Below are 27,529 nucleotides of genomic sequence, written 5' to 3' on the forward strand. Positions count from 1 at the left end.
TCAGCTCCACCTCAGATCATCAGGCACTGGATTCTCACAGGAGCACTGGTCCCTGGTGCCAAAACGTTTGGGGACCGCTGCTCTAGAGCATTGCCGGTATAGGCAACATTCATGTCCACACTGATAGCACTTTCTTTTTCATAACTAAGTAGAGCTAGCTTCTTGGGAATTTTTCTTTCTTGATTTTTTTGAAACTTCTTTTCTGGTGATAGTTCCTCCTTTCTATCTGAGAAACCTCCTTTAAAAAACCCCTAGTCACTTTCTGACAAATGGAATCATATTAGCAGCTCATTGATTTGGCTCACTAAATTAGGATTTTAATTTCTAGCTAGCATTAGAGTTTACCTTGAGTCCTATTATAAAGTTTATATGATTTACATAAATCAAGAATTTTCTTTTATATTTTTCTTCTGTTACCTTTCAATTAAAACTTTAATACTTTTATTAACCTATTTTGAATCAGACCATGAGATCTGAATGAGGGGGTATAAAGTTAAAATTGATCAAGACCCAGTCAGAACATTTTAAACATGCTTTCTTAGAATATATTATAGTGAAGATCATCCTCTTCTATCATAATTTCTTATGTCTTTCAATCAAAACACATTTATTAAACCTAAAGAGATAAATAGAGCACTGTCTTTGTCACCAAGACACTAATTATTTAGAGAGTATGGATAGTCTTGTACACAGATACCATATTGCATAATACCTACTAAAATGAAGATTGTGTGAAAGGAAAGGAATGGAAACCTAAATGCATGGGACTTACCGTGGAAGAAGTCAGAGGAAGTGATATCTGAGTGGGTCTTGTAGCACAGAAGAGGATGTAAGACCAGGAAGAGGAAATTCATGGGCAAAGACTTAGAGGTGCAAAAGAATATAGCATAATTAAGAAATGAGTGACATTTTTTCTTTTACAATTTTGGAGGTTAGATTGGATAGGGTGGAAGCTATGGGAAGAAAAGAGAGTAGAGAGGCAGATAATGCAGGAAAGTATAGTTGTATAAAGACTGAAAAGGCTGTGGAGGAATTTGCACTGTAACAGGTATTGGAGGAGCCATTGACGGGCTAGACAACCGAAAGTTGAAAGGCCTGGAGATGGAAAGAAAGAATAAGATACTGTAAATCAGTGATTCCCAGGCCTTACTGTACTTCAGAATTATTCTTGGCATTTGTTAATGTAGATGGTCAAGCTGCGCTCCTGGAGATTTTCATTAAATGGGTTTGGAGTGGGGATGGACTATCTTGATTTTTAAAAAAAACTCATTAGATGATGCTGATTAAGAGCTAGGTTTGAGAAATAGCTGTGTGATAGCTCATGGCAGAAAGCAGGAAGTTTTAAAAAAATCTCAGCTGTGTTCGTGGATATGCAGGGAGAAGCTACTAGTGTCAAGTCAGAAGATACTAGTGTCCAACTTATTCACTGGAGCATGTACTGCCAAGGCGAACTTTGGGAATTAACATAGAAGGCCCGGAGCACCTGGCTAGTCAGCTGGGATGCGGTCAGATGTAGCTTGTGTTAATATTAGGGCCACTTAGCTGGTGCTGCTGGTGTAATTTTAAGGCTCCAAACGTAATCCAGAAGAGGGAAACGTCTTGACATTCAAGGCATTGGTCCCCTTCTCTTGTGTTGCATAATTTTCCTTAGGCTGACTTATTCTTATGCAACCTGAAGATAGCCTCCATGGCCTGTGAGGCAAATGAAGGCACATTAACATTTAATGTTCAAAATGTAATGGCTTTTATCTCCCTTCTGTTGAAGTAGAAATTTCTTCTCTCAAAAATTTTCCACTCTTACCTGGGAAACCTATTTTCCTTGTTCAGTCCTGGTCTTTTCCTTATCAAGCTCCCACCTGTTATTGCCTTTCAAGGAAGCCCTGCTCTGTGGGCACATCTGCCCTTTCAGAGAGCCAAGGCCAGCCTGTTGTCTGTGGTACAGGGTGGACAGGTGCATGACCTCTGCCCAACCCTGTGCTGGTTGTGTCCTGTGGGATGAATCTGCATTGCTGATGCCTTTACTCTCTCATAGTCTTTTATGACACGGCTCCTTCAGCATCTGGCCCTTACTCCCTTTCCATTCATTTTCTCCATCCCCCCCAACCCCCAGTTTTGTTGAATGAATAAAAAAAATGGAGATGATGGAGGATGACAGACGCCATCCTATCTCCTTGATCAATCGACTGATTCATTCATTCAGTGATTCCAAAGTTAAACTGAGCACCATGTGTATATAAATTAGCTTTTGAGTCTAAACACCTAAGGTCGCTGGCATACGGGCTCTAGAAATATGGTTACTGTAGAACACATCCATTCTCATGAAGGAACAATTGTCCTATGCAGATGGCTAAGGTTCCTGAACTACTAATGCAGAAAAATTTTCATGGTCTCCTGGCACAGAACAAGTGAACTTTAAAAAAACATTTATTACTACAGATAAATTTTAATCATGACTGATGATTTTAGATCTTAATGTCAGCCATTCACAATAAAGAATAAAAATGAGAAGTTAATTCTGATCTTGATTTAGGCCAACATTCATTATTTTAGGGAAAATATATACTAGTTTTAAAATATATATTCTACAGTTTTATTTTAAAAATGTATATAATCTGTACTCCCACAGGGGACTGATTTACTTATTCAGCTTTAAATCTCACCCTGATGCTCATAACTCCCAGACCCTGTCTTCACATTTCCAAATGGAAGCGTCAAGCTCAGTATGTCTTGTACAGGGAAAGTAGCACAGGTTTTTGTATCGTAATGAAATGCATTTGAAATTTAGTAAACATTTTGTCTTCTCATTTTCTGAATTTCTTATATTTATTTGGCAAGATATTCCAGAATAAAAAAGAAGAGTGGCATTCTGCCTCCTCCTGGATTTTATTGATAAGTTTTAGTGCTTCACCATTAGCCATGATTTTGTCTATTAAAAGAAAGAGCTTTCTGCATTTATTAGCTTTGCCTTCACCCCCAGCTTTATTGAGGTATAATTGACAAAACTGTAATATATTTAGAACGTTCAATGTAATTATTTGGTATACATGTACACTGTGAAATGATTACCACAATCAGGTTAATTTACACATTTGTCATCTCACGTAGTTACTTTTTTTTTTTTTTTTTTGGTGAGAATGCTTCAGATCTACTCTCTCAGCAATTTTCAAGTATTCAATGTAGTATTATTAACTACAGTTACCATGCTGTGCATTAGATCTTCAGAACTTGTTCATCTTATAACTGAAAGTTTGTGTCCTTTGATCGACATCTCCTCATCCCTCAATTTTACTACTTCCTTTCTGATTTGGATGCTTTTATTTCATTTTCTTTTCTGATTGCTCTGGTTAAGATGTCCAGTTGAAGAATAGGAGTGGCAAGTGTGGGCACCCTTGTCTTGTTCCTGATCTTGGAGGGAATGCTTAAGTGTTCACCACTGAGTATAATGTTAGCTGTGGGTCTGTCATATATGGCTTTTATTATGTTGAAGTATGTTCCTCCTAAATGCAGTTTCTTCAGAGGTTTCTATCATTCAAAGATGTTGAATTTTGTCGAAAAATTTTTTGGCTCTATTGAAATGATCACATTATCTTTATTTTTCTTTTTGTCAATGTGATGTATCACATTTATTGATTTCAATCACATTTATGTTGAACCATCCTTGTATCCCAGGAGTAAATTCTACTTGATTATGGTGTATGATCCTTTTAATGTACTGTTTAATTTGGTTTGCTAATATTTTGTTAAAGAGTTTTACATCTGTGTTCATCAGGAATATTGGTCTGAAATTTTCTTGCTGTGTCCTTATTTGGCTTTGGTATCAGGGTAATGTTGGCCTTGTAAAATCAATTTGGAAGTGTCTCCTTCAAGTTTTTGTAAGAGTTTGAGAAAAATTTGGATTAATAATTCTTTAAATTTTTGGTAGGATTCACCAGTGAAACCATCTGGTCCTGGGCTTTACTTTATTGGGAGGTTTTTGATTACTGATTATCTCCTTATGTGTTAATTGATCTGTTCATATTTTCTGTTTCTTTATGATTCAGTATTTGTATTGTTAAGAAGAAGATTGCTCTGTTTTTAAGTATAGTCATATTTCACATTTTATTATGAAAGTTATAATAAATTTATAAAATTGATTGAGAGGCTATCTATATCTGTAGTCAGAAATTTAAAAATTGACATAGGAATTATTAGTTACTTGACTTTTGAAATATTTTTTAATGAAATTAATTGAGTCTGACACTTTCGTGGGAAGTTTTTTTTTTTCAATATCTTTCCCAGTTTCTTCCATAATTATTCCTGTGTTCAAGTTTTTGCTTCTTGAGTTGGTTTATTGATTTTGTATTTTATCCCTAATAACCAATGATGTGCATCTTTTGATGTGGCTATTGGCCACTTCTTTGGAGAGGTGTCTGTTCAAGCCCTGTGTCCATTTTTTTAGTGAGTTTTTTTCTCTTATTATTGACTTGTAATAGTTCTTTATATATTCTGAATGCAAATTTCTTATCAGACAGAAGATTTGCAAATATTCTCTCAAAAGACATTTTGTCAATTGTCTTTTCACTTTCTTGATGGTATCATTTGAAGTTTTTAATTTTTAGGAAGTTCAGGTTATCTACTTTTAGTTTTGTTGGTGTGCCATTGCTTAACCGAAGGTCATGAACTCCTGGGTTTTCTTCTAAGAATTTAATAATTTTAGCTCTCACATTTGGATCTGTAATTCTTTTTGAATTACTATTTTTTTGGTGCTATGTAGGGGTCCAACTTTATTCCTTTATATGTGGATGTCTAATTGTGCCAGCACTATCTGTAAGAAAGGCTGTATCATCCACTGAATTTTAATCATTACATAAGTTTTTGCTTTGGAACTTAATTAGAATGTCTTTGTCTTTTAATTTAATTCGAAAGAGGAGTTTAGGCCATTTATATATGTATTAGTATTGCTGATATAGTCTTACTTTGAAATATTATTTAGATCTGCTGGTTTTTATGTTTTCTTTTTTGTTTGTTTTAGGTGTTATTACTCTATGTGTAACCGTTTAAAACAGTGATTGCCTTTTCTTCAAGTTTACAGAATAAGTTTTTTTTAAGTTTTATTTCTTCTTGCTAATAGTAAGAAAATCTCAATAATATATTTTTATTGACCACATATACCATAGTCTCATTGCTTGAGAGTCACAGAGTCACATTTCAGGTTGCATGAAGATTAGGTACCCGGTTTATCACTATAAATGTAGATGATTGTGTTATGAACTTTTTAAGGATAATGAAATATGATAGTAAAAATTCAGAGGGTTTGATTAAAAAATGAAATGTCTTATATTAATATATGATAATAGTGATAAATGTATTATATATTAATGTGACATGATTGCCTTATTTAATAACTATTTTTCACTTGTCCTTATGTTTTTACTTCTACAAATTATTCAGTGCTTGAAATATGTGTACCACTGAGGCTCAAAGTACTATATATAGCAAGATAATGTTGTTTAACATCACCAGAATTCTACAAATATAAATAAAATTCGAGCTCTTGAAATATATTTTTCTATTTTCACACTTTATTATAGGAAGCATATTCTTTAATTGAGAAGGTTGAAGTAGAACAAAATAACCTATATACATATCAGAAATATGTGGAAAGTTCAAAAAGAAAGAAAAGCAGAATTCCCCCGCCGCCTATCGTGCTATCTCGAACTTATTGTTCTGTGACATTGAAACCTGCTCCATTTATTTCAGATGTTAAGGTATGTTGTCCATTATGATCTTTATCTCAGGCAAATCATTATGACTATAATGATTGATACTTTTATTGCTTTTAAGACTTGACTAGTCTTATTAATAAGCACTGAACACTGGGATTAGTATCCTAATGTCTTAACTACACTTAGTTTCTTCATCATCTTTTTCCCTTGATGCTGTTTCCCTTTATGGTCTTTATAGTCTTGCTATACCCAAATATATAGTAAGGAGAAACAGTAGAGAAGCATTTCTAAGTATCTTCATCACCATGACATAGTCAGATGCTGACATTCTAGTATGACACTTGAAGAGGATAGAAATTAGAGCCAATGATGGAATGAAGAAATTTGGGGATGGTGAATTTAAAGCTTCTTTCCAAAGTTCCTACAAGTAAATGGGGACTCTTTTAATGCAAACATGCACACAAATGGTGATTTCAGCCATATTAGAAATCATAAATTTTTATATATTTTTTGAAGAATAAGCTCTTTTTGCTATCCTCAGTGCCTTGGAACTCAGCCTAAATGTAACTACAACTTGAATTTCCTCACAGGCATTTGGTTCACCTAATTCATATTTCCCATATTACATTTTTCTCTTTTGGATGATCAATAACATGATCTTTGATGTTGTATAAAAAAATAAAGTTGTGCCTTAATTCTCCTTAGGATGTTCTGCTTGAACTTACACCAACTTGGTATTGTGGAAAGGGCATGGGCTTTAAAATCAGGCAGATGAAGGGTTAAAATTCTAGCTCTACCCCTTACTAATAGTATGACCTTAGGGAATCTCAATATTCTTCATGAGGCATTTAATGTTTTTGTTGTTCTTTCATTTGTAAAATATATTCACTGTGAAAATTAAATGAGATAATCCATAATATTCTTGGCATATCTTGTATTAATTTAAATGTATGAAGTAAAGTCTGCTAAAAACAATTAATAATGTTACAGACTGTGATTACATGATTTCATGAGTTTTTTTCATAAATTTTATCCAGCGAATGCTACTGAGTGTTTATTATCGGTGAAGCTCTGTGTGAGGTAATTGAGGTACAAAATAAACAAAACAAAAACAAAAACAAAAACAAAAAACCCGTGATTGTATTCTTTGAGGAGCTTTAGACTAATGGGGGATGGACATTTGGGAGAAGTAATACCGTCTTCACAATGCTTTGTGCTTGAGGAGGTGGACATAATATTCACTTTACACCCAACTGTGCTATAATGAATACATTATTGCAATTGCTAGCAGTTTTAAAGTTCAACTTTGGATTTTTGGATCTTTTTAAAGAATAAGGAATCACTGATATTGGAAATTTAGTACAGAACCAAGACTGGATGATTTACCAAGAATTTGTTGTTGTTGTTTTTAAACCTTTTGGTTTATTTAACCCAAATCTTATTTTTTATGTATTTCAAATTGATGACTAATTTATTTTATTTCCTATTGGTTAGAAATGGGAAGACATGAGTCCCTTGTTTGCCTGGCAGTTGTAGGACTCGACAGTTAGCACACTATATGAAGTTTCTGTGTATTAAACATTAAGAGAGTTATATGCTCCAGGAAATTATTACCTTCTGTTACTGTTACCTACTTATCAACACTAGATGGTGCTATGGGCTTACATACGTTTTCTGGTTTGAGGATTCAGCCATCTTCTGTTTTATCAAAATCTCTTGTTAAGGCATTTGTTTTGTTAAAATCTGTTTTAATAGTTGAAAATCTGATGTTATTTATAAACTTTTAGTTCTAAAGTTAGTGATAATTTGTTTATGGTATCTTTATTCTTATATGGATTCTAATTACGCATTGCTTCTTACAGTTACACAAACTAAGATGTTTTCATCTGTTGAACAAAGTATAAAGCCTGCTTGTAAAAATGCTTTTAAAGGGTTTACCCTTAAAATTCTGCTTGATTTATAGAGCTTAACTTTGAGCAATAATTATCTAAGTAATAAACATGGTCTTTTTTTTTTTTCCCTTCATTTTCTCTCAATGAAAAAGGTTGCTCTTTTTGCATGGGAGGTCAAGGAAAGTTAGTTTCTAAATTTTTTTCTAAGATTTGTCTGTTTTTTTTCCCCCCTCCCTCTGGCTTCCAGCTTCCAAGTTCCTTTAATACTCTCTCTGTCTTTGCAGTTCTGCCTTTGTCTTTTATTCCTTAATCACCTGTGAGATTTTCTTGGGAAATACAAATGTTCAGCCATCTGCACCAGAAATTCTTTTTTATTGAGGCTGGTCAGGTGTACGTGTGACTTTAAAAAAATGGTTGATTCTGTACAAACTGTATTTTAAAAAGTGACTCTGCTGCATAGTCAGAGTTGAAAACTACCTGTGCAGACAAGACACAGGATTTTTCTGTTGACATAGAGGAAGAAATAGCAGGCTAAGCCGTAAGAGACTGTTGCTTTGTAAAGACAATTACATGTCCATTTTTCCCCCTGCCTCCTTTGTAATTTAGGGGTTGAGATGTTGTGAGGTGGAGCCTCTGGGGTAAAGGGAATGCCATAGTGATGACAACCTCTTATCCCTAACCCTCTGACAGGATGGTTCCTAACAATGCTATTCCCTAAGTACCAACTTGCTCCCTTTTCCTTACAGTGAGAATAGTTCACTATAATAAGGAATCTCCATTATTTGGCTATCTTGGCAGAAAGACCATTGTCTAACCAATTAATCAAGTTTAAGTTTGGTTGTTTTTGTGGAATTTGCATTTTGCTTTTGGTTTGTGTTTATATTTAAGAATTATCAAAGGAATATTGTGTTTCTGAAAATTCCTGAACTAGAGAAAAAAATTACCCATAATCTTGCCATTTTATCATCCAAACTCTATCACTATTCTTATTTAGGAACATTTTTTTTCTAGGTTTTTTCACATGTATTTTTACATTTAATTTTAAATACTACAATTTAGTATCTTGCTCGTTTTTCCACTTACTTTTTTTGTGATATATTGTTAAAATATGAAAATAATTTCAGTGTTGATCTTTTTTTCATCAAGATTAAGTCAACTTTGGAATCACTTTCTGCCACTACTCTTAGGCAGGTAATCAAACATCTCTGTGTATCCATTTCCTATCAAGCAAAATGATAACAGAAATTCTACCTCATGGGGATATTGTGAATATTGAAAAGTATCTGTAAATTTCCTAACAATACTCATTGGAACTGCTTAGTTAATGGTACCTAAAATAATTAATAACAAATAATAATTCAGTTTTGGTAGTCCCAGGTAAATAGACCTATATTTGCCTTTTTAAGAAAAGATTAAACAAGTATTTTTGTAAACTACGTTTTAAAACTTAAATAGTTATGTTTTCATTTAGGAAAGTATTTCTTTTGCCAATCCTGATAAAGAAAATGAATGCCTTGTTAAACAGACTACAGACGATGGGCTCATCTCTCTCTTTGGCAGGTCTCATGGTATTGCATTTTGGGTTGCAAAGCAGAAGGGAGCTATGGAAAAGTGAGACTAAACAATAATGATCTTCCAAACTCAGGAGAGGCGGTATGTCAAATTAAAAAACCCTCTAAATGTCAGCAAATCTTATCAAAATTCTCTTTAATGACAATTGTTTTTTTCCCTTGTGAAATAATGAAGTCATTATTTCAGTGAATTTTTCTAGTTGCAACTTGAGTCATAAATAAAATCCAACAGCAAATGAAAAAAATTTTTTTAACATATAAAGTTTACTTAATTACATTTTAAAAGTCATATTACTTTCATTTTCCATACATAACTTGAAATATATTTTTGTTAATAGATACCAGCTGATGGTAAAAGCATTTTCGAAGTGAAAGGTTTAGAAACCAATGAAAAATATATCTTTGCAATTGCTGCTTATTCTTCTAATGGGAAGCTTGTCGGCGATGCTATTGGGGAGGCAACTAAACCAATTCTGGTTTATCCACCTCTTTCTGCTGTTACTGCTCGGATGTTCCTGACACAGGTAGAAGAGGTTTCTGTTAATTGTTTTCTCTGTGTGTTTTTCCGTTGAGCAGTTACTTAGTAATTTCTGATGGAAAAAAATCACAAGCAGATATTCTAAAGCTTATATGTTTTCCATTACTGAAATATAGTCTCATCAAATAGGAATCATTCCTTCTCTTTTAATGAGTTTGCTTTTTACAATAACATTTCTTTCTCGGATTATAAATGTAACATATAACTAATTTTAGATATTTTGGAAAATACTGAAATGCACAAAGAAGAAAATGAATGTTATCTCTTATCCTGTCATCCCGAGTAGCAGTTCTTAACCTGGGTAGTTTTGGCCCCCAGGGGACATTTGTCAATGTCTGGAGACATTTTTGGTTGTTATAATCTAAAAGGGTGCTACTGGAATCTACTGGGCAAAGGCTAGTAATGCTGATAAGCACCCTATAATGCAAAGAACAGCCTCCCACAACAATTACCTAATCCAAAAATGTCAATAGTCCCAATGTTGAGAGACCCTGGATCCTTTCATTAGTGTGTGTGTGTGTGTGTGTGTGTGTGTGTGTGTGTGTGTGTTTGTATACACATATATACATATGTGTATGAATTTATGTATAATATGTAATTTTTATCATAGTATACATATTATTTTACATGATATTTTTCTTTAATATGTAACTGACATTTTTTTTTATTCTATTAATTATTCTTCTAAAACAATTTTTAACAGCTGCATGGTATTATGGATCATGGTTTATTTAGTAATTTTTCATTATTGGGTAAATTTAGATGCTTTCCAGTCTTTTGCTATTATAAGTAAAGTTGTGATGCACAGCTTTTGTATAAACTTTTGCTTGCATCTATGATTACCTTCTTAGGATAAATTTATAGAAGTGAAATTTCCGGGTTAATAGAGACAGACAAATCTGAGTTCAAATTCCAGCTCTTCACATTAGCTATGTGGTATTAGGCAAGTAGCCTTTATCTGTAAAGGGAATACTAATTATTAGTAGCTACCTACCTCCCAGAACTATTAGTATTAGGTGGAATTATTCATGTCAAATGTTTTAATATAGCACACAGTAGACACTTAATAAACATTGTTGTTGTTTTTAGTTATGGATATACTCACAAATTAAAATTTTTGCTGAAATGATTGCCTGACTTAACAGACGTCACCAGTGAATAGGACACTAGGAAGAGTGACTCATTGACATAAGTCTTAAGCATCTAATTTTAAACCTCTTATTGACTATAGAGCTGATGGCTATTCTAAATTTTATTATATTTCTATCGTGCTATTTTTTTAAATAGTTGATTAGTATTATAAGCTAAGGTTTTAGTGGATTTTTATATTAGCATATTTTTCAAAGAAGATTAAATTGAGAGAATTGCTAGGATTTGTCTAGCATTGGTTTAGCATGTCATATTGGCTCATGGTTTTCTGATGTTTTGATTTCTTTGGAATCTAATATATTCCCTAATTTGCAGTGATGGAGTTACTTCAAAGTAAAGAACAGAATTTTTCATCAAGTCCTAATTTTTCTCCAGGGAGTGGTTTGACTCTTGGGTTTCATTTGGCAGAACTTTCATTGAAAGTTAATAAAACTAAGTCCTAGCTATACTGCTGGGATAATGAGAAGTGTCATAAAGTAATGACCTGTGTGTCTTTATTGATACTATATTTGCAGTATTGTAGTTCATTTGCAACAGTTTATGAGCATTCTTTCTCATAATAGTAAGTGGCTAAAGTAAAATTTTCTCACTTGGTGTCTCCTTAATTTACAAAAGTTTAATCTTTTAAATTCTAGCAAAAAATGTACTTTTGTTTTGGAATTGCAGTCTATTTTTCATGAGAGTGATTAATTTTTAGTTTCAAGATAATTCCGTTTTTTAAAAAAGTATAATATATCATAAATATTTTTATATAAAGATACAGAGATATTTTACTAAACGTCTATGATTAACTTGGTTGGGATTTTAGGTTGTACTTTTTCTCAACATTATTCTATAGACATTAATAAAATCAGGCAAATCTTTACAAGGTTTTTTCTTAAAGTAGAATTTAGGCTATCTGAAAAATTTTTTGAGGAACCTTTATGAATGATATATTTTCTGTGTATATTTTCCAATTTCCTTCTCTTATTAGCCTCATTTCTTTTTATTCTTCCCCTTTTGGTTAGGAACACCTAGATAATTTGATATAAAATGTAGAAAATTAGAAATCTGTGAGCAGGATTTTAGGCAAATTGTGTGGTCTCGATTTCCCTATCTCTAAAATGGATATACGATAAAATGTCATATATTACTGGATTATGGAAGTACTAAATCAAGTAATGAGTGGGAATGATGGCTTGTTGAGAACAGGAGAAAAGGAAATGGAAAATATTATTTATTAAAAAAACCTTTTGTGTAACAGGCATTTTAAAATCCATTATCCCATTTATTATAACTCTATAAAGTAGTATAATTTTATAGTTGAGGAGACCGAGATTAATTCAATTCTTTCTCTGCCAATCTCATTTTATTCCAGAAAGGGTGTCTCAGGGAGGTTTAATAATTTATTCACAGTTACTTGGGTAGCAGATGGTATGCACTTGAACCAGCTCATGCCTTTCTAGTGTTCTGTCCAGGTTCCAAGGAAGTCATGTGTTCTACATCTAACATGTGCCAAGTTCTAGAGCCTACATCTCTCCCATCTTTCCTCTGCCTGGGTTTGGTGTTGTTCAGCAGGTCTTTAAAATCAGCGTTGATGAAAGAATTTGATACTAGGACGTGAATGCTTTGTCAGTAATCACAGTGGTGGCAGGAGAAGGGAAAATGAAGTTCATATATTTTTTTCCACTTCATATATGAATTCATTGAAACTCTTTTGAGTAATAGAAGTTTGCCTTTTGACTATGACCATTCAAATAATAAAAGAAAAAGCTACAGGGTAACAAAGATAGTCATCCTCATTTTTAAAGCTCTTTAAGAAGTTTCAACTCTTCTTTTCCCTCTCATCCTCTAACTGAATATCACTGCTCTTTCTACTCATCTATATATTGATGACTTATTTATTCAGTGTCTACATTGTGCCAGGTTCTATGTGAGATATCATCTCTTCTTCCTTTGTCTGTCTTTTTAATCAATCTCATTTCCACAACAACAACCCCTGTTGTTAGAGAATTTTGACTGAGGTTTCAGTTAAGACTCTGATTACCAGCAAGGGAGCCAGCCTGGCTTGGGGGAATGCAGCTAGGCCCTGTCTTTCTAGTCTCTCCTCACTGCACTGCAGTGATTTCCATTACTGCATCACATTCAGATTCTGTCTAAACTATGCCTATCTGAATCTTATTTCTGTCTTAGAGTTCAACACAAGCCCTGCCTCCTTGTTGAAGTCTTCATTTCTCCTTTTCTAGGCCTCCACAATTATGTTATTCTTTGCTGTTTTTCTATAATTTCATGTGTTTTGTATCTATAACTTGATTATATTTTCATGGAATGTGAAATCATTTTAAGTTTTGAAAAATCTATTTTTACAGTGCATAACACACCGAAACTTCATAGAAGTTTATTGGTTGGTTGATCATAAGTGTTGACCTGGAAGATTTTAAAAAGTTCTGGTTCTATAAGTTATTTCCTTGAGTGGAATATATCCTAGCAACTTGTCATTTACATATTTAATTCATTCAGTGAATTTACTTATACTTTACATTCTACCTGCATGCAGTAAGGATTTGAAACAGCATATAACTCGTGGTGAGATTTTATATTGTTTTAAATGTTTAAATAGGGTGATTTTTAGAAATAAATTTAAAGAAATATATTCTCCCAAAAGAAGTAGTTAGGTTGATTTTTTTTTCTCCTGAGTGTCTAGATTTTACCAGCAAAATCAGTTATTTTGCCTTATGTTGAATGAGTTAAACTTGAAACATATCCTGGCTTCTTGGAAGCATCTCTGTTTTATTCCTCAGTCTTTTCAGCTGTGAACCTTTGTTGCACAGAAGCTCTGAAAGTGTCAGTCAGAACCAGAAAAGAATGAAGTATATTTCATATTTTGGGTTTGGGAAATCTGATTGTTTCTCTTGGAACAGATTGTTCATTATAACAGTGTCTATAATAAATGGTGTGCGCTGCCGAGATAGATGGGAATGAAATTAATTTGGCTCAGATGTGATCTTTGTTTTGCTTATGAGAATTTGAAACATCCTTACAGAGTTTCAAATTTCCATGCAATTTAGAAATAAAAGAGATTTCATAATGTGTCTGTCTCCCTTGCCAGTGGCCATCATTACCTTACTGTGGCACGTTAAAACAGAACAGCAAATGTGAATAACTGTCTATGAAATTTGTGTGTGATCAGACCATATCAGAATTCTTGTTTAAAATGTACATTTTGCAAATAAAAATATCGCATAAGGTAATGTGCTTTCTGTTGCAGGTTGCCTATCAGATTGGTAACTATGAGCTGGCCAAGAAAGTTTTCTCACCAGTTTGGGATTATTTTGTTGCTTCACCACCTCACAATGAACAATCTGTTATTAGTTTAAGCAATATAATGACTATTACACAGAGAAGGTAATTAGAAATGTTCTTTTAAAATATTAATTTGCTTTTCGAAATTAAATGTCAGGTGTGAAGCCTAGAATTAATTTATTTTCAATTTCATGTTAGGGTAGTCCACATGAAACTATTTCCAATAAGTATTTTAATAAACATATGCCTTTCAAGGTCTCAAGTCCTTGTTAGAAACTCCTTTGCTAGAATCAGTAAAACATACTGGAGGCATATGGATGTATTCTAAATGTAAGTTAATGAAGGTTATGGAAAAAAATACCAAATGCTAACCAAGGTACTGTCAGTTATACTAGAAGGCACAAGTTATCATTGGGAACTTTTGTAACAGAGAAAGGTTAGGTTCAGGTTAAAGTTAGGGTCTGACAGGTGGACTATTAGGGTAAAAGGCTTCTTCTTTTACCCTGGAAGAGGATCCCAGGATTATACCATCAGCCACTGAAAATAGATTGGTAGAAGCCATTTAAAACCACAAGCCATCATTTGCTTTACTGCTTTTAAAGTTTAAGAGCAGCTTCAGAAATAAGCATTAGTGTGAGTTCAGGCTTTCAGGCTGTCTTAATAAGTTTAAAACCAAAAACTTTACCTGCTTGTTAAGGCCTGAAATTTCTTTAATAAGTAGACAAACCCTTCACTTCTCAATCAAAGATAATGAGCTTAAAATGCAAATGTTGGTTGAATAAAGGCATTGATGATGCTTATTCACATAAAGGTATAATTCCATTCAATTAAAACATGTAGACTTAGCATTTACCATTTACAAAGATGCAAAATACTGTGGGAGATGGATTTGAGAGACATGTTGGAGGAGAAAGAGACAAGACTTGGAAGATTTTATGTAACTTGGGAGGATAAGAGAGAAGGAGAAGTAAAAGCTGACTGGAATTTCCAGGGTTATCTGACTGAGAAGCCTATGACATTTACTAAAGAAACGAGAAAGGTGGAACAAGGTTTTGGAGGAAGTTAATGAATTCGATTGGGGATATTTTGAGTTTAGTTTTCCAGTAGGATGCCTTCGTAGATATGAGATATCCAGTAGGTAGTTGGATATTTAGTGCTGACAACTCAGGAGAGAGGTCAAGGCTAGAGATACAGATTTAGAAACTGTCCACTGAGGTCATCATTGAAATTTTGACAATGAATGATATCTCCTAGGGAATGACTATTTAGCAGAAAAGATAGAAGGCTAGAATTTGAACTCTGAACATTACTAACATTTAAGAGACAGAAGCAAGAAGTGGAACCAAGCAAGGCCATTGAAAACGAGCAGTCAGGAGGTGAAAGCATTGGAAAGTGCACGGCCAAGGGAAGTGCGAGTATCATCATGGCAGGACTGGCCAGCAGTATTGACTGTAATGCAAGGTTAGGTAGAGCAGTGGCTCAATAATATGCTATAGACATGTTGGGTAGGATGAAAACTAAGAAGAGACTTTTAGAAATGGCAATTAGTTTGAGCGAAAAAAAAAGAATGAACATTGTGTCAGGGATAGAAAAATTGGACAGTGACATCTATGCAATGTCAAGCAAATTGATTATTGCTTAAAATAAGGGGTGCAGAATCCAAAGTGCTGGAGGGGTCACTATCGCAATGGCTACTAGAGTCTGAGCTGGGTAGCAAAGCAAATGGAGCCAGGAAGAAGTGATAAACTGGGCTCATTGAACATGTCGATGTACTGATGGTCAGTCAGCATGAGGATGAAGAGGAAGTTTAGTATGAGTTGCAGGAGTGGGAGAAATAATTATCTCCTGGCAAAGATAATTTCAGATTTTTACATGGTGGTGAAAATAATCTTCAGGTCTGAATTACTGACATTAGATTCTTTCTTATTTCATAGGAATAGGGGGTATGGATCTAAAGCTTAGAAGGGAGGGTTTGTCATCAAAGAAGGCTAATGGTAAGGAAGGGAATATTGGAAACAAAGAAGGAAGATTGCAGATTTCACATTTTGCCAACAGTTGGCACTGTTGACTGCAATTTAGAAAAGATGATTAAAAATAATCCAATAATTATTAAGTCCCTCCCCCCTCTGATTCTGCTGTAAAAAGTTCATTAATTGAAATATTGTGTCTATTTTCCAAACTTATGAATATCTATAGTGATTTTATTATATTGATAAAAAGAACTTTATATATTAGAACTAGAATCCTTAGACAATGGGTTATTTTTATGTATCTAAGATGTAATATGTCAGCAGTATACTTTTCTTAGTTGTGAACTTAAGGATAGTCTTTAATTTTGACTTAAATACTGTACAAGAGTAGCTGTTCCACAAATTTTTGCTGGTATCTTGGGATCATTATGTAGCTACTAAGAAAAATCATTCTGAAAAGGCAAATTCCCAGGCTAAATCATTTTATATTTAAACCTGTGATGTCATTTACTTCTTTTTGCAGATTACATTCAGATATTTTGGCAGAGACTTCTTCAATCCTCTTATACCTTTTTCTTAGAAATATTTTTGTAACAAGTGATATTAAAATTAAAGAAGAAAATCTTTTCTGCGATAATATTAAAGGCAATGAGATTTCCCCTTCTCAACAAGTAAGTTAATTAAAATGAATAAAAATGTGCCAGTTCCCTTTTATTTGCTTCTTGATGTTTCAAGTTCATGTTCTTTTTGGGAATGCATATCCTGGTTTGTGAATGGACTGAGAGACAATTGTATGATTATACTGGTTTATTTGATATTCTACATAAGTTTCATTGCCCTGAGGTCATTGTTTTTTTTTTTTTCCAATTTATCTTTTTTTCCTGTACAAAAGTAGTATAAATTTCAACTATTCAAAAATGTATAATGTATAGAGCAAAACCCATTGTAATCCTATTGTCCCTAATGATACTATGTTTTTGTTCTCATATGATTTCTCGAATTTTTGAAAATATTCATAGACAAATCTGTTATTGTCATTATTATTACTTTTTACAAAAATGGGATTATGATGTATTTGACGTTCTGCAACTTTTAAACACTTTTAATAATATGTCTTGGACATATTTTCATACTGGCGTTTATTAACCTACCAAATTCTTTTAAATTATAATATTACATTCCTGTACAGGGCAGGACAGGAGTTTAATATTTTTTATTGATGGAGTCTCGGGGTTCTTATAAACATTGCTCTGTGCACATCTACAACCTTATAATTCTCTTGCTTTTAATAACAACCCATCAATTTATTTGTTAATTAGTTAACCAATAAATTATTACGTGAGGCTGTGCTAGTTTCTGTGGATATGAAAGTGAAAAAACATGACTCTGCCCAAGACAAGTTCACAACCTTGTAGAGCCCAAGCACTCACAACCATGAACCTGTTACTGCTTCACTGCATTCAGTTTCTTCTTTTAACATCCAGTCTGAAAATAAAGATAATCCTTAGTACTTAAACAATTTCTAGAATGCTAGACTACCATTCTAGTAATGTAGAAAATAATGAAATTTTACCCCGGGAAAAGGAAAGGTGGAGTAAGGTAGGATTCTTATTCTTTTTTAAGTGGCACTTAATCACAAAAGCCTAACTTTACATTTTATTATCATTTTTATTTAAGAAGGAGAATTATAACAGATGATTAATTTGGTCTACTGAAAGTTTACTATTTTCTCACAGTTCCAGAAAGGAAATGGGTCTCTGTTAATCAAGTGAGGAATATTACAGAGACAATATTTTAACTGTTATTTGTTATAATCTATGTTTTTGAAAAAGTTGGATTTTTTTCTAACATTGAAATATAGCCAAGATTTTATCTTAACAATGAAAAGAGATTAGTTCTTTTTTGTTATGAAATACAGTACAGATACCACTAGTATTTGTATTAAACAATACAAATTGTTTTAAAAAAATTCCAAAGTTTAATTTTAAGTTTAATTTTAAGATTGTGGCATTATCAGGGAGTTAGGGTTGTTTCTGAATTTGGATTTTCTTCATAGCAACATTCATGTTGTTGTTAAGCTACAAGGATCACATTTTCTACCCCTTCCTCTCATTAGAGATATATCAGTTAAGCACCTGATGTTTAATTTGAGTAACAGCACCTATTTCTTTACAGATTGCTAGACTAATTGAATGTGAGAGAGTGTTAGTGGCATTGGAACTCAGCAGCTACCTAAATGATTCCAGTTATACCCTTCAAGCTGTGACTCAATGTTATGGACTTCTTGCTCCTATAATCTATCACAACATTGTTTTGGTACCTGTTGTACAGGTAAGGGTATTCTTCCCTGTCCCCCACTGGCCTTTCCCCTGACTAGATACGGTATTTTTATAAAAGCAACTCAACAATGTATTTTGGAAAAGAAAAAGCAATATATCTCTTATAAAGTACAAATACAAGTATTATGAAATTTCACGAGTTAATTGAAAAATAATTTTAATAACTTATATGACATATTTGGGCAAACATAAATAAAGACTTAAAATATGTTTCTCTGAAAACATTCAACCCTGTTCCTGCCCATATTTAAATATTGAAAATCTGCTTTTCCAGGATTTTAAAGTCATTTCGAATTTTGTGTTCTTATAATGTTAGAAACAGCAACATTTATTTAAGCATGTTGTTAAAGCCATCATCTGGGGGAAAAATTCAGTGGATGACCCAAGAATACATACTTGGTATTCCAGTGATGGAGAAGTTGGAGGATCATCTGGCTGAAGGGATTATATTAGTTGTCTGTGCTTCAACAAATCACCATATAACCTTAATGACTTAGAACATCATCCATTTATTATCTCATAGTTTCTATGCTTCAGGAGGCTGGATACAGGTTAGCAAGTCTTCTGTTCAGGATCTCATTAGGCTGAAATCAAGATGTTGGCCAGGGCTGTGATCTCATCTAAGGCTTGGGGTTCTATTCTGAGCTCAGTGGTTGTTGAGAGAAGTCATTTCCTCACGATTGTGTGATAGAAGGTCCTCAGCTCCTGCCACAACATGGTAGTATGCTTCGTATATAACACAGTGCAGTCATGAGAATGACGATGCCATCACATTTAGGTCATCAAAGGGAGGGGTCGTACAGGCCTTATACACCTGGGGGAGGGGTCTTGGGGACCATCTTACAATTCTGCCTGCCACAAAAATGTAATGAGTGAAGGAAGATTTTACTGCTGATAGTTATAGAAAGTTATCATCACCATTATTGTTGTTATCATTGACTCAGATTTTGAGAACCAGAGATCTTAAGTAAGAACAAATATTCACCTTTGGGTGACTCTACTGGAGCATAGACATGCCTCCTCCCATATTTCCCACATTTAGAAGTTCCACTGCGAAGAGATAGGCTTCCAAAATCCAAACTCTAGACTCAAAGTTGGCAGCCTTTCATGTCACTTGTAAATGGTTGGGGGTAGTATTTTCAAGTGTAAAATATTCTTCCTCCAGAATCTTGAGGTGTCTACCTGGCATTGTCCTTTCTTTTAAGAGGTGAGAGGTGCTGTATGTCAGACCTACTTTGGAGCAGGTGTCCCAGCATGTCCCAAATAGATAGTTCATTAAGGTGTCAGGCCCTGAATCGTCTTAGTGTTCATTTCTACCTTCTGGAGGGCATTCATCATACCAAGGTCTTTTATGTACTTGCCCTTTCTTGTTTATTAGGTTTGACTAACATGTTATTAATATTGTGGTCCAATGTTTTGTTTTCAGAAATGTCCAGAGAGTTCAGGTCCTTACATCAGTGGGTGGAATTATCATTGCCCTGGGGCAAGACTCTAAATGTATATTTTTGTGTGCCCAGTGTCAATGGGAACTTCTGGTACTTCCTCCTAAGAGAGTAGAAAAGAAAACAATAACCATATCAGTGCATACTTCTTAATGTCCTCTAGCGAAGACACCACACTGGGAACAGCAGCTGTAATTCATACTCAGCTGCTTGGGTTCAGGATAGTCCAATGTCATCCCTTAGGATCCCACTAATCCAGGATGCCTTTAGCTGCAGAATTTTCAGAGAATGGGTTTTAATTCAGAGAATAGCTTATAGCTCTCAGGAAAAGCTTAGGAATGGAGTTTCTAATTAAATTGTATTGTTTAGATAGGAAAAGATGAGTGGAACAGAGAGGAGATTCCAGAAATAGGCCTCAGTATGTATGAGAATGTAATATGTGGCAGAATTGGCACTACAATTAATTTAGTGGGAAGAGAATGGCTATTTTTCGTTAATGGTGGTAAAACAACTGGATATTCACCTGGAAGAAAATAGAGTTCGATCCTATTTGTACTATCTACAAAAAGTTGAGATCTTATATTTAAAATGAAGCAAAAATTTTTACACACACACACACAAACCCGAGGAGATTACCTGTTCAATCCAGGGTTGGGGGAACCATTTCTAACTGAGACAGAGCTCTTAGAAACAATAAGAAAAAAAAGACACATTTGACTATATGTACAGCAACTTAGGTGTGAAAAAAAGGATCTTAATAAAGATAGTATAAAATTTATGGATTTGGAAAAAAAATATAACACTGATGAAGGATGAATATATGTAACAAAAAAAATCTTACAAATTAATAATAATGTAACAGACAAACAGGCACAGGATATGAATAGGTAGTTTATAGGGTAAGCAAATCCAAGTGACTGAGAGACATATGAAAAGATGCTCAAACTCTGAATATTTATACACATGCACATTAAATGAGCAATGTAGTATCACTGGCAGAATTGAAAAGATCTGTAATTTCTATTGCTGGCGAGGATGTGGGGCAAAGGCATTCTCGTTCATTTATGGGAGAAATGTGAATTGTTATAGGCTTTAGATTCTGGTAAAACAATCTTAGTTTTAATGAAACTACATCTAATTTTAATAAAATTAAAAAAATATATTTGACAGCAATCCCTCTACTAGTAATTTATCCCATCAAATACAATTTTAGTAAAATTAAAAATGCATTTACCTGACAGAGCAATCCCTCTATTAGTAATTTTTCCCATAGAGCAAAATCACCAGTTGGTAAGATATAACTCCTTGCTACACCCCTTAATTACTGGATCCATGTGTTCTACTTTCTGGGGACACAGTACCATATAATGGTCATTGATTTAGAATGTGTACTGTGCCCTAGATGATGGTGCCTCGTCCTCATTGGGTATCATCTCAAAGCTGGTGCCTCAGTTGCCACTCACTGGAAACTGAGCACATATAAGGATGTTTATTGCGGCATTCTTGGTGGTGGCAAAAAAATAAAAAAATAAAAAACAAAAACAAACAAAAAAAACTGGAGGCAAAGAGAAAGTACAGTAACAGGAGGATGGCCAGTAGTGCCAGACCATAAAACACCAACTGTAAAATTATACAACATGGAGAGTCTGGAAATGACTGAATAAATTATGGTAGATTCACATCAAATAATGTTATGCAGCCATTAGAAATAATGAATTGGAGCTAAACCCGTAGACTTGGAGGGATTTTTCACAAGACATGGTTGAAGGAGAAATGTACGGTTTAGAAAAGTGTGTCTAAATTTCATTTTGTAACATAACATTAACCCTCCTATGTCTATTTCTGGAATTATATGTATAGACATATAATTATTCGAGCCGGGAGAAAGCTACAGGACTTAATGTTGTTAACATGATTTGGGCATATAGTGTGGTAGGGTAAGAGAGGGTGATGGTAAAGGGAGGAATTAAAGAAGCATAAAAAAACTTGTAAGTGTATTGTAACAATAGTAATGGTGTTAGAATGCTAGCTTGAAGCAATTAATGTGCCACCAGAGGACCAACATCCATATATTAATTTGTCCTTTGGGATAATCCGAATGGTGAATAGATTGATGCAATCTCAACTCTACTTTTCTGATTGTAATATTTCTTAGAAATGTGCAACAGAGTAGAAAGCTAAACTTAATCATCCAGCTCTTGATTAAATTCGGGATCATATAATATGAAGCAGAGAGAATAAAAAGTAAAAACCAATATTAATTGATTTCTTGGGATATGAATGTTTGGTGTTAATTTTAAAGGAAACTGTTATTTCAAGTATCTGATATCACTGTATACTTAGTATGGTACATTCTTCCTCATATGGTTTTTCAAGGTCCTCCTAAGCCTAGCCTGCTGTGATCTTAGTGTTTCTTGTATACATATAGCATTCTGCCTATATCTTTTATGGCACTTGTCAAAATGTCCTTTGTTTTATAGTTATTTGTATACTTATTTTATTCTCTCCTCAGGTTTTTAAGTTACTTTAGATGAGTTACTCATCCAAAAATAGAACGTAATTTTATTTAAGAGTACATTCCTGTATACATTATAAGCAATTTACCAAAAAATTACTAACAATAGAATTTGATGGCTTAAAACTTGCATGATTTGAATAGAACCTTTTATAATGAGTAAGGATGATATTTTTCAACAAAATCATTGTGCTTCTATTTTTTAGATCTTGATAAAGTGTATAGTGGTTTTACAAGGACTACCAAATATCATCCACTCAAAGAAACATGTTGCAACTTTTGAAAGCATACAGCACATGATAGCGTGTTGTATCTTCTATATAGCAAAGGTATTTATCTCATTCTTTGTCTAGTGTCATAAAATTTAGGAGCAGTATGATTTATAAGGTTAAGATACTGTTAATCTCAAGAATTAGAATACTTAAAAAAAAATAACACTCAGAAAGTATTTTAGGTTAAAAGCAGCTCAACCAGGCAAGTTGGTAAAGCCTGGATTGTGTATCTTGGGGAGGAAGAGTTGGGGGCGGGGATAGAAAGAAGGCACTTTATGGGACCTCATTTACTTGGAAACAAGAAAGAACCAAGAGACCACGGGCAGAGAGGCAGGCTTATTTATCTTCACTGCTTGGCTCAAAGACCAACCTAGTATATTTCTTCAAAGTCTTTGGTTGACTGAATCCAGTGAGTCTCTTCAAAGAAGGGCTGGCTGTACCTGCCTGCCTATTTTGTGTGGTCCTCATAAGACCTTTCAGATTTGGCCAGAGATCTGGAACAATACTACATCATGGGCTGATCTGATCCATCACTTTGGTTGGGAGTTAAGTTTGTTTCTAGGGAGATCTGGCAACAGAGAGGCCTCTACCCTCTACCTTAGCACAGAGGCCATGGTTTTCTGGCTGTTCGTGGCCTGACATGAGGAGCAGAAAATCAAATTCCTTCCATTGCTCACTGGTTCACTGCTGTTGGAGAGACCTCTATGACTGGTCTGTGTAGATGCTGAGGGAACATAAACCGATAGCAGAAAGAGAAAAGTAGTAAATCACTTAAGGGGACTCAAATCCCCAAGTGGGGGAAGAGTAGACCAGTAAATAAATCTGGTATTTACTCATCATGTTGGAAAAGACCAGAAGTGACTTAAAAAAAAAAAGGTGATGCCATTAGATGATTAAAACACAAAACAAAAAATCTGTAACCGAACAAACAAATTTGATTTTTGATTAAAAAAATTAAACAGGTGAACATTATGGTTATGACATTTCTTGAGTCAAATCTGGAAGCTCAAGAACACCTGACAATGCAGAACACAATTGCATAGAGATAATAAATTCAGAAGGCAGATCCAAAATTCTTAACATAAAATAAAGGAGTTTTGGAGGTAGAAAGGCAACAAATGGAGAATAAGCTTTCTGAGTCCCATGTGTAGACACATGTTGGTGAAATGTCTGAAGTCCAAGGAGAAGAACAAATATTAAAGTTTTGAGACACAAAGAACAGGTTTCTTGCAATGGAAAAAGAATTAATTAACTTCAGACTTTTTAATCAGAGAAGTTAAAATACTGAAGCAACTTTCGTATAATCCTGAGGGTCCAAAAATTAATAACCAGGAAAGATATCATTTATTTGTCAGGGCAAAATAAACATTTTAAGAAGTGCAGGCATTTAAAAAGTATTCTTCCTGTGTACTTATCTGAGGAAAACACTTGAGGAAATACTTTATCAAATGACAATTGGTTCAGAACAGAAATCCCAAGATAGTAAAAGACAAAAAGAAGAGGAATAATGGGAGCAATGAATCTTGCAATATACGTATTATTAAAATTAAATAGATAATAATGATGTGAGTAGGACTCTGTAATATAAATGCTAAGTAGGGATTCTTGAAGTAGAAGAATCATCCTTGAAAGAAAAACTTATTTGTAACCTAGAACTAAAGCTTCCATCCTGTTTGAGGCTGAGGGAAGGGTGAGCAGTTAGAGAATCTTGGTGCATGGTTGTGCTTTATCTAAAAATTTTATACTATACATAAAAATATATATAGTATAAAAATACATATAACATAAAATTATTTTCTTTGGGTGGAATAAATATATTTAAAGATGACACAGAGGAACACGTAGTCATGAACAGAACTTTAAAACACAGTAAGACTTCTAAATAGATATAAAGGAGAAATAAACAGAGGAATGACAGAGAGGAAAAATGGCTAATTTAGCAAAAAAAGAAAAAAAAAAGGAAAAAGAGATAGTACTTAGGTAGAAGGAATAAAATTAACTATATTAACTACTTCAATGAACTCAGAAGGCAGAGACTGTCAGATGGGATAAAAAGTCAGATTCAACAATATATTATTTCAAGAAACACTCATAAAACAAAGTGACAAACACTGAAAAATAAATGGATAGAGGTCCTGGGACAATGCCAACAAAAGCATCTGAAAAAAAAACAGAATTCGGGGCCCAAAATATTAATCAGGACAAAGAGAGGCATTGTACAGTGTTCTTCAAATCTGTTCTGTCTGATCAACCTTCTCTGCTCTTGGAGGGCATCTGGTCACTTTCTGGTCTCTCATCGTCAAGTACTAAAGATCAAGTGTGAATTAAAATGATATCTGAATTTTTTACAACAGCAAGTTAAAAGATAAAAACAATAAGGTTATATGAAAATGCTACAAAGACATTTTATAACACTTAGAAAATTTTCCTAGTAAAGTTTCTAAATAAGTTGATATGGAAAGAAGTGATTGAATACAGTAATCTCCCCTTATCTGCAGGGGATTTGTTCTAAGACCTCCAGTGGATGCCTGAAACTACAGATAGTAATGAAGCCTATATGTACTATGTTTTAAATTTGTTTTTGCTACACACATACATACCTTTGAAATTTTTAATTTATAAATTGGGCACACTAAGAGATTAACAACAGTAATAAAATAGAACGATTATAAAAGTATACTATAATAAAAGTTATATGAATGTGATCTCTTTCTTTTTCTTACCCAAAATATCTTATTGGACTATACTCATCCTTCTTGTGATGATGTGAGATGATAAAATGCCTACATGATGAGATGAAGTAGTGAGGTGAATGATGTGGGCATCGTAATGTAGTGTTAGGCTAGTATTGATCTTCTGAAATACATCAGAAAGAGGATCGTCTGCTTGGAGTGATCCCAGATCATGGAGCCATGATGATGTACAGTGTTCTTGATGATGTCAATGGTTGGATGTCAGGAGCAGATGATGTCTCTGATTGGGGAAGTTTAATATTTTTGGACTGAGGTTGACCATGGTAACTAAAACTAGGGAAAGCAACACTGCAAATAAGTGGGGACTACTGCATTGATAAAGACATTTACGGCAAATATCATACTAAATGGCAAATTTCTGAAGCCATTTTCTTGAAAATCAGGCACAGGAGGTGCTGACTCAATTATAATGTTATTTGTTACTTGTGGAGATTCTGTCTCATGCAATAGGAAAGCATGAAATAATTTTATAATATTTGAAAAGAAAAATACAATTTATGTGTAATTGTAGAAGTCTAAAAAACCCATGAGAATCTAGTAAAAAATTACCAGAATTAAAAAGAGAATTTTTAAAGTGATTATAGGTAAAACACAAACTGATAAGTTTTTTTTTTTTTTTTAATACTAGCAATAATCAGTTAGAAATGGAGAGGGGAAAATATGCCACTTATAATACACAATATTTTAAATTTAACGAAATGTTAAAGGACCTAAATAAAAGAATTGTGAAATCCTACTGAAGGACACAAAATAGGATCTGAACATAGGGCAGGCCATACCAAGTTCCTGAATAGGAAGACTTACTGTCATAGAAATATAAATCCTTCTTAAAATAATATTTAAATGTAATGTAGCTCCAGTAAGATTCTCAATGGGGTTTTTCTGAAACTGATTAGAATAATTTAAAAGTTCTCTATAGATAGTAATATTTGCCAAAAGGCCACTTCAGTTAAAATGGTGTTAACAGAATAATAGGCAAATCGTTCAATGGAAAACAGAGAGTCCAGCAATAGTGAGACCCAGGTCTACAGAAGAGCTTAACGTATGACAAAAGTGGTATTCGGATCCATTGAGAAAATGATAATATATTAGAGTAGTTTATTTAATAAAAGTTGCTGTTATGATTAACAAATCTTCTGAAAATAAACCCAGAGTCCTAGGTTACACCATGAACAAAATAAAGTTCCAATGGATTCAAGAATGAATGGCTTTGAAATCAGCAGAGACCTTTCTCAACAGGGCACGAAATTCAGGAATACATGGAAAAAGAGAGATAGATAAATTTAATGATAAGAGGAGCCACTGAAGTGTTCCAAACTGGGAATGATATAATAAGATTTGCATTTTGGAAAAATAAATTATCTTGGTTGTGCAACAGCGAGTAACTAGAGGGGGATAAGAAGTGAGGCAGGGAATGAGTTAGAAAGTGAGAGATGATAAACTAAATTAGTGTAGAAAAGTAGGAGAGAGGATTGAAAAGATTCAAGAGTTATATGCGAGGCAGAATTGAAAACCTATTGGGTATAGGGGGAAAAAGAAGGGAGAGGAGAAAGTCAACAGTAATCCAGCTGTCTGTCCTGGACAGCGGGGTGAATACAGTGCTATGTGTTGAACCCTGGATGGAGAGTAAATTTGTGTGGAAAAGGGAGAAAATAATGAGTTTTGAATATATTGAATTTGGGGGCCTAATAGGATATCCAAAGAGGTGGCCATTATATAATTGGACCTATAGACTTGGAGTTCAGGAAAGGTCAAATATGTATAAAGACAAAGGAGTTAGTAGTATACAGACTCATCGAAGCATCAAATACAGATAATATCATCTGAGGATAGTGTGTTAAGTGAGAAGGGAAGATAATTATCTAAGAATCTCAAGGGTGCACCTAGTCCAAGGGGCCAGTCCAAGAGGAGGTATAGGAGAGTCAATTACTCCGAAGCTCTTTTGTCATTCCCAACCCCTCCCCAACCTTGAGAATCTTCCTGCTGCTGTTAGTTCTGTCATCATCACATGGTGTAACCATTGAAAAAGCAGGGGTCTCACATAATCCAACTGCTCAGTCACACACATTGATTAGTGTTACGCACCTTTCAAGGTTACTTT

The 27,529-nt window shown here is 33.9% G+C and overlaps 1 protein-coding gene across 11 annotated transcripts in view; it reads left to right on the forward strand.

Annotated features, from left to right (window-relative positions):
* The window catches only part of CFAP54 (cilia and flagella associated protein 54), a 233,219-nt gene that overhangs the window by 58,591 nt on the left and 147,099 nt on the right, over nt 1–27,529 (forward strand). For 10 of the 11 annotated variants that reach the window (XM_036237287.1, XM_036237282.1, XM_036237283.1 and 7 more), the window contains 7 exons: nt 5,571–5,747; nt 9,158–9,250; nt 9,507–9,692; nt 14,103–14,239; nt 16,631–16,778; nt 18,283–18,438; nt 22,610–22,732. In XM_036237287.1, coding sequence (XP_036093180.1) covers nt 5,571–5,747; nt 9,158–9,250; nt 9,507–9,692; nt 14,103–14,239; nt 16,631–16,778; nt 18,283–18,438; nt 22,610–22,732 — 1,020 coding nt within the window. The remainder of the gene's footprint in view (nt 1–5,570; nt 5,748–9,157; nt 9,251–9,506; nt 9,693–14,102; nt 14,240–16,630; nt 16,779–18,282; nt 18,439–22,609; nt 22,733–27,529) is intronic. The other variant, XM_036237285.1, reaches the window with a different exon arrangement.

This window comes from Rousettus aegyptiacus, unplaced genomic scaffold, assembly GCF_014176215.1.
Source record: "Rousettus aegyptiacus isolate mRouAeg1 unplaced genomic scaffold, mRouAeg1.p scaffold_m13_p_2, whole genome shotgun sequence".
Taxonomy (NCBI): domain Eukaryota; kingdom Metazoa; phylum Chordata; class Mammalia; order Chiroptera; family Pteropodidae; genus Rousettus; species Rousettus aegyptiacus.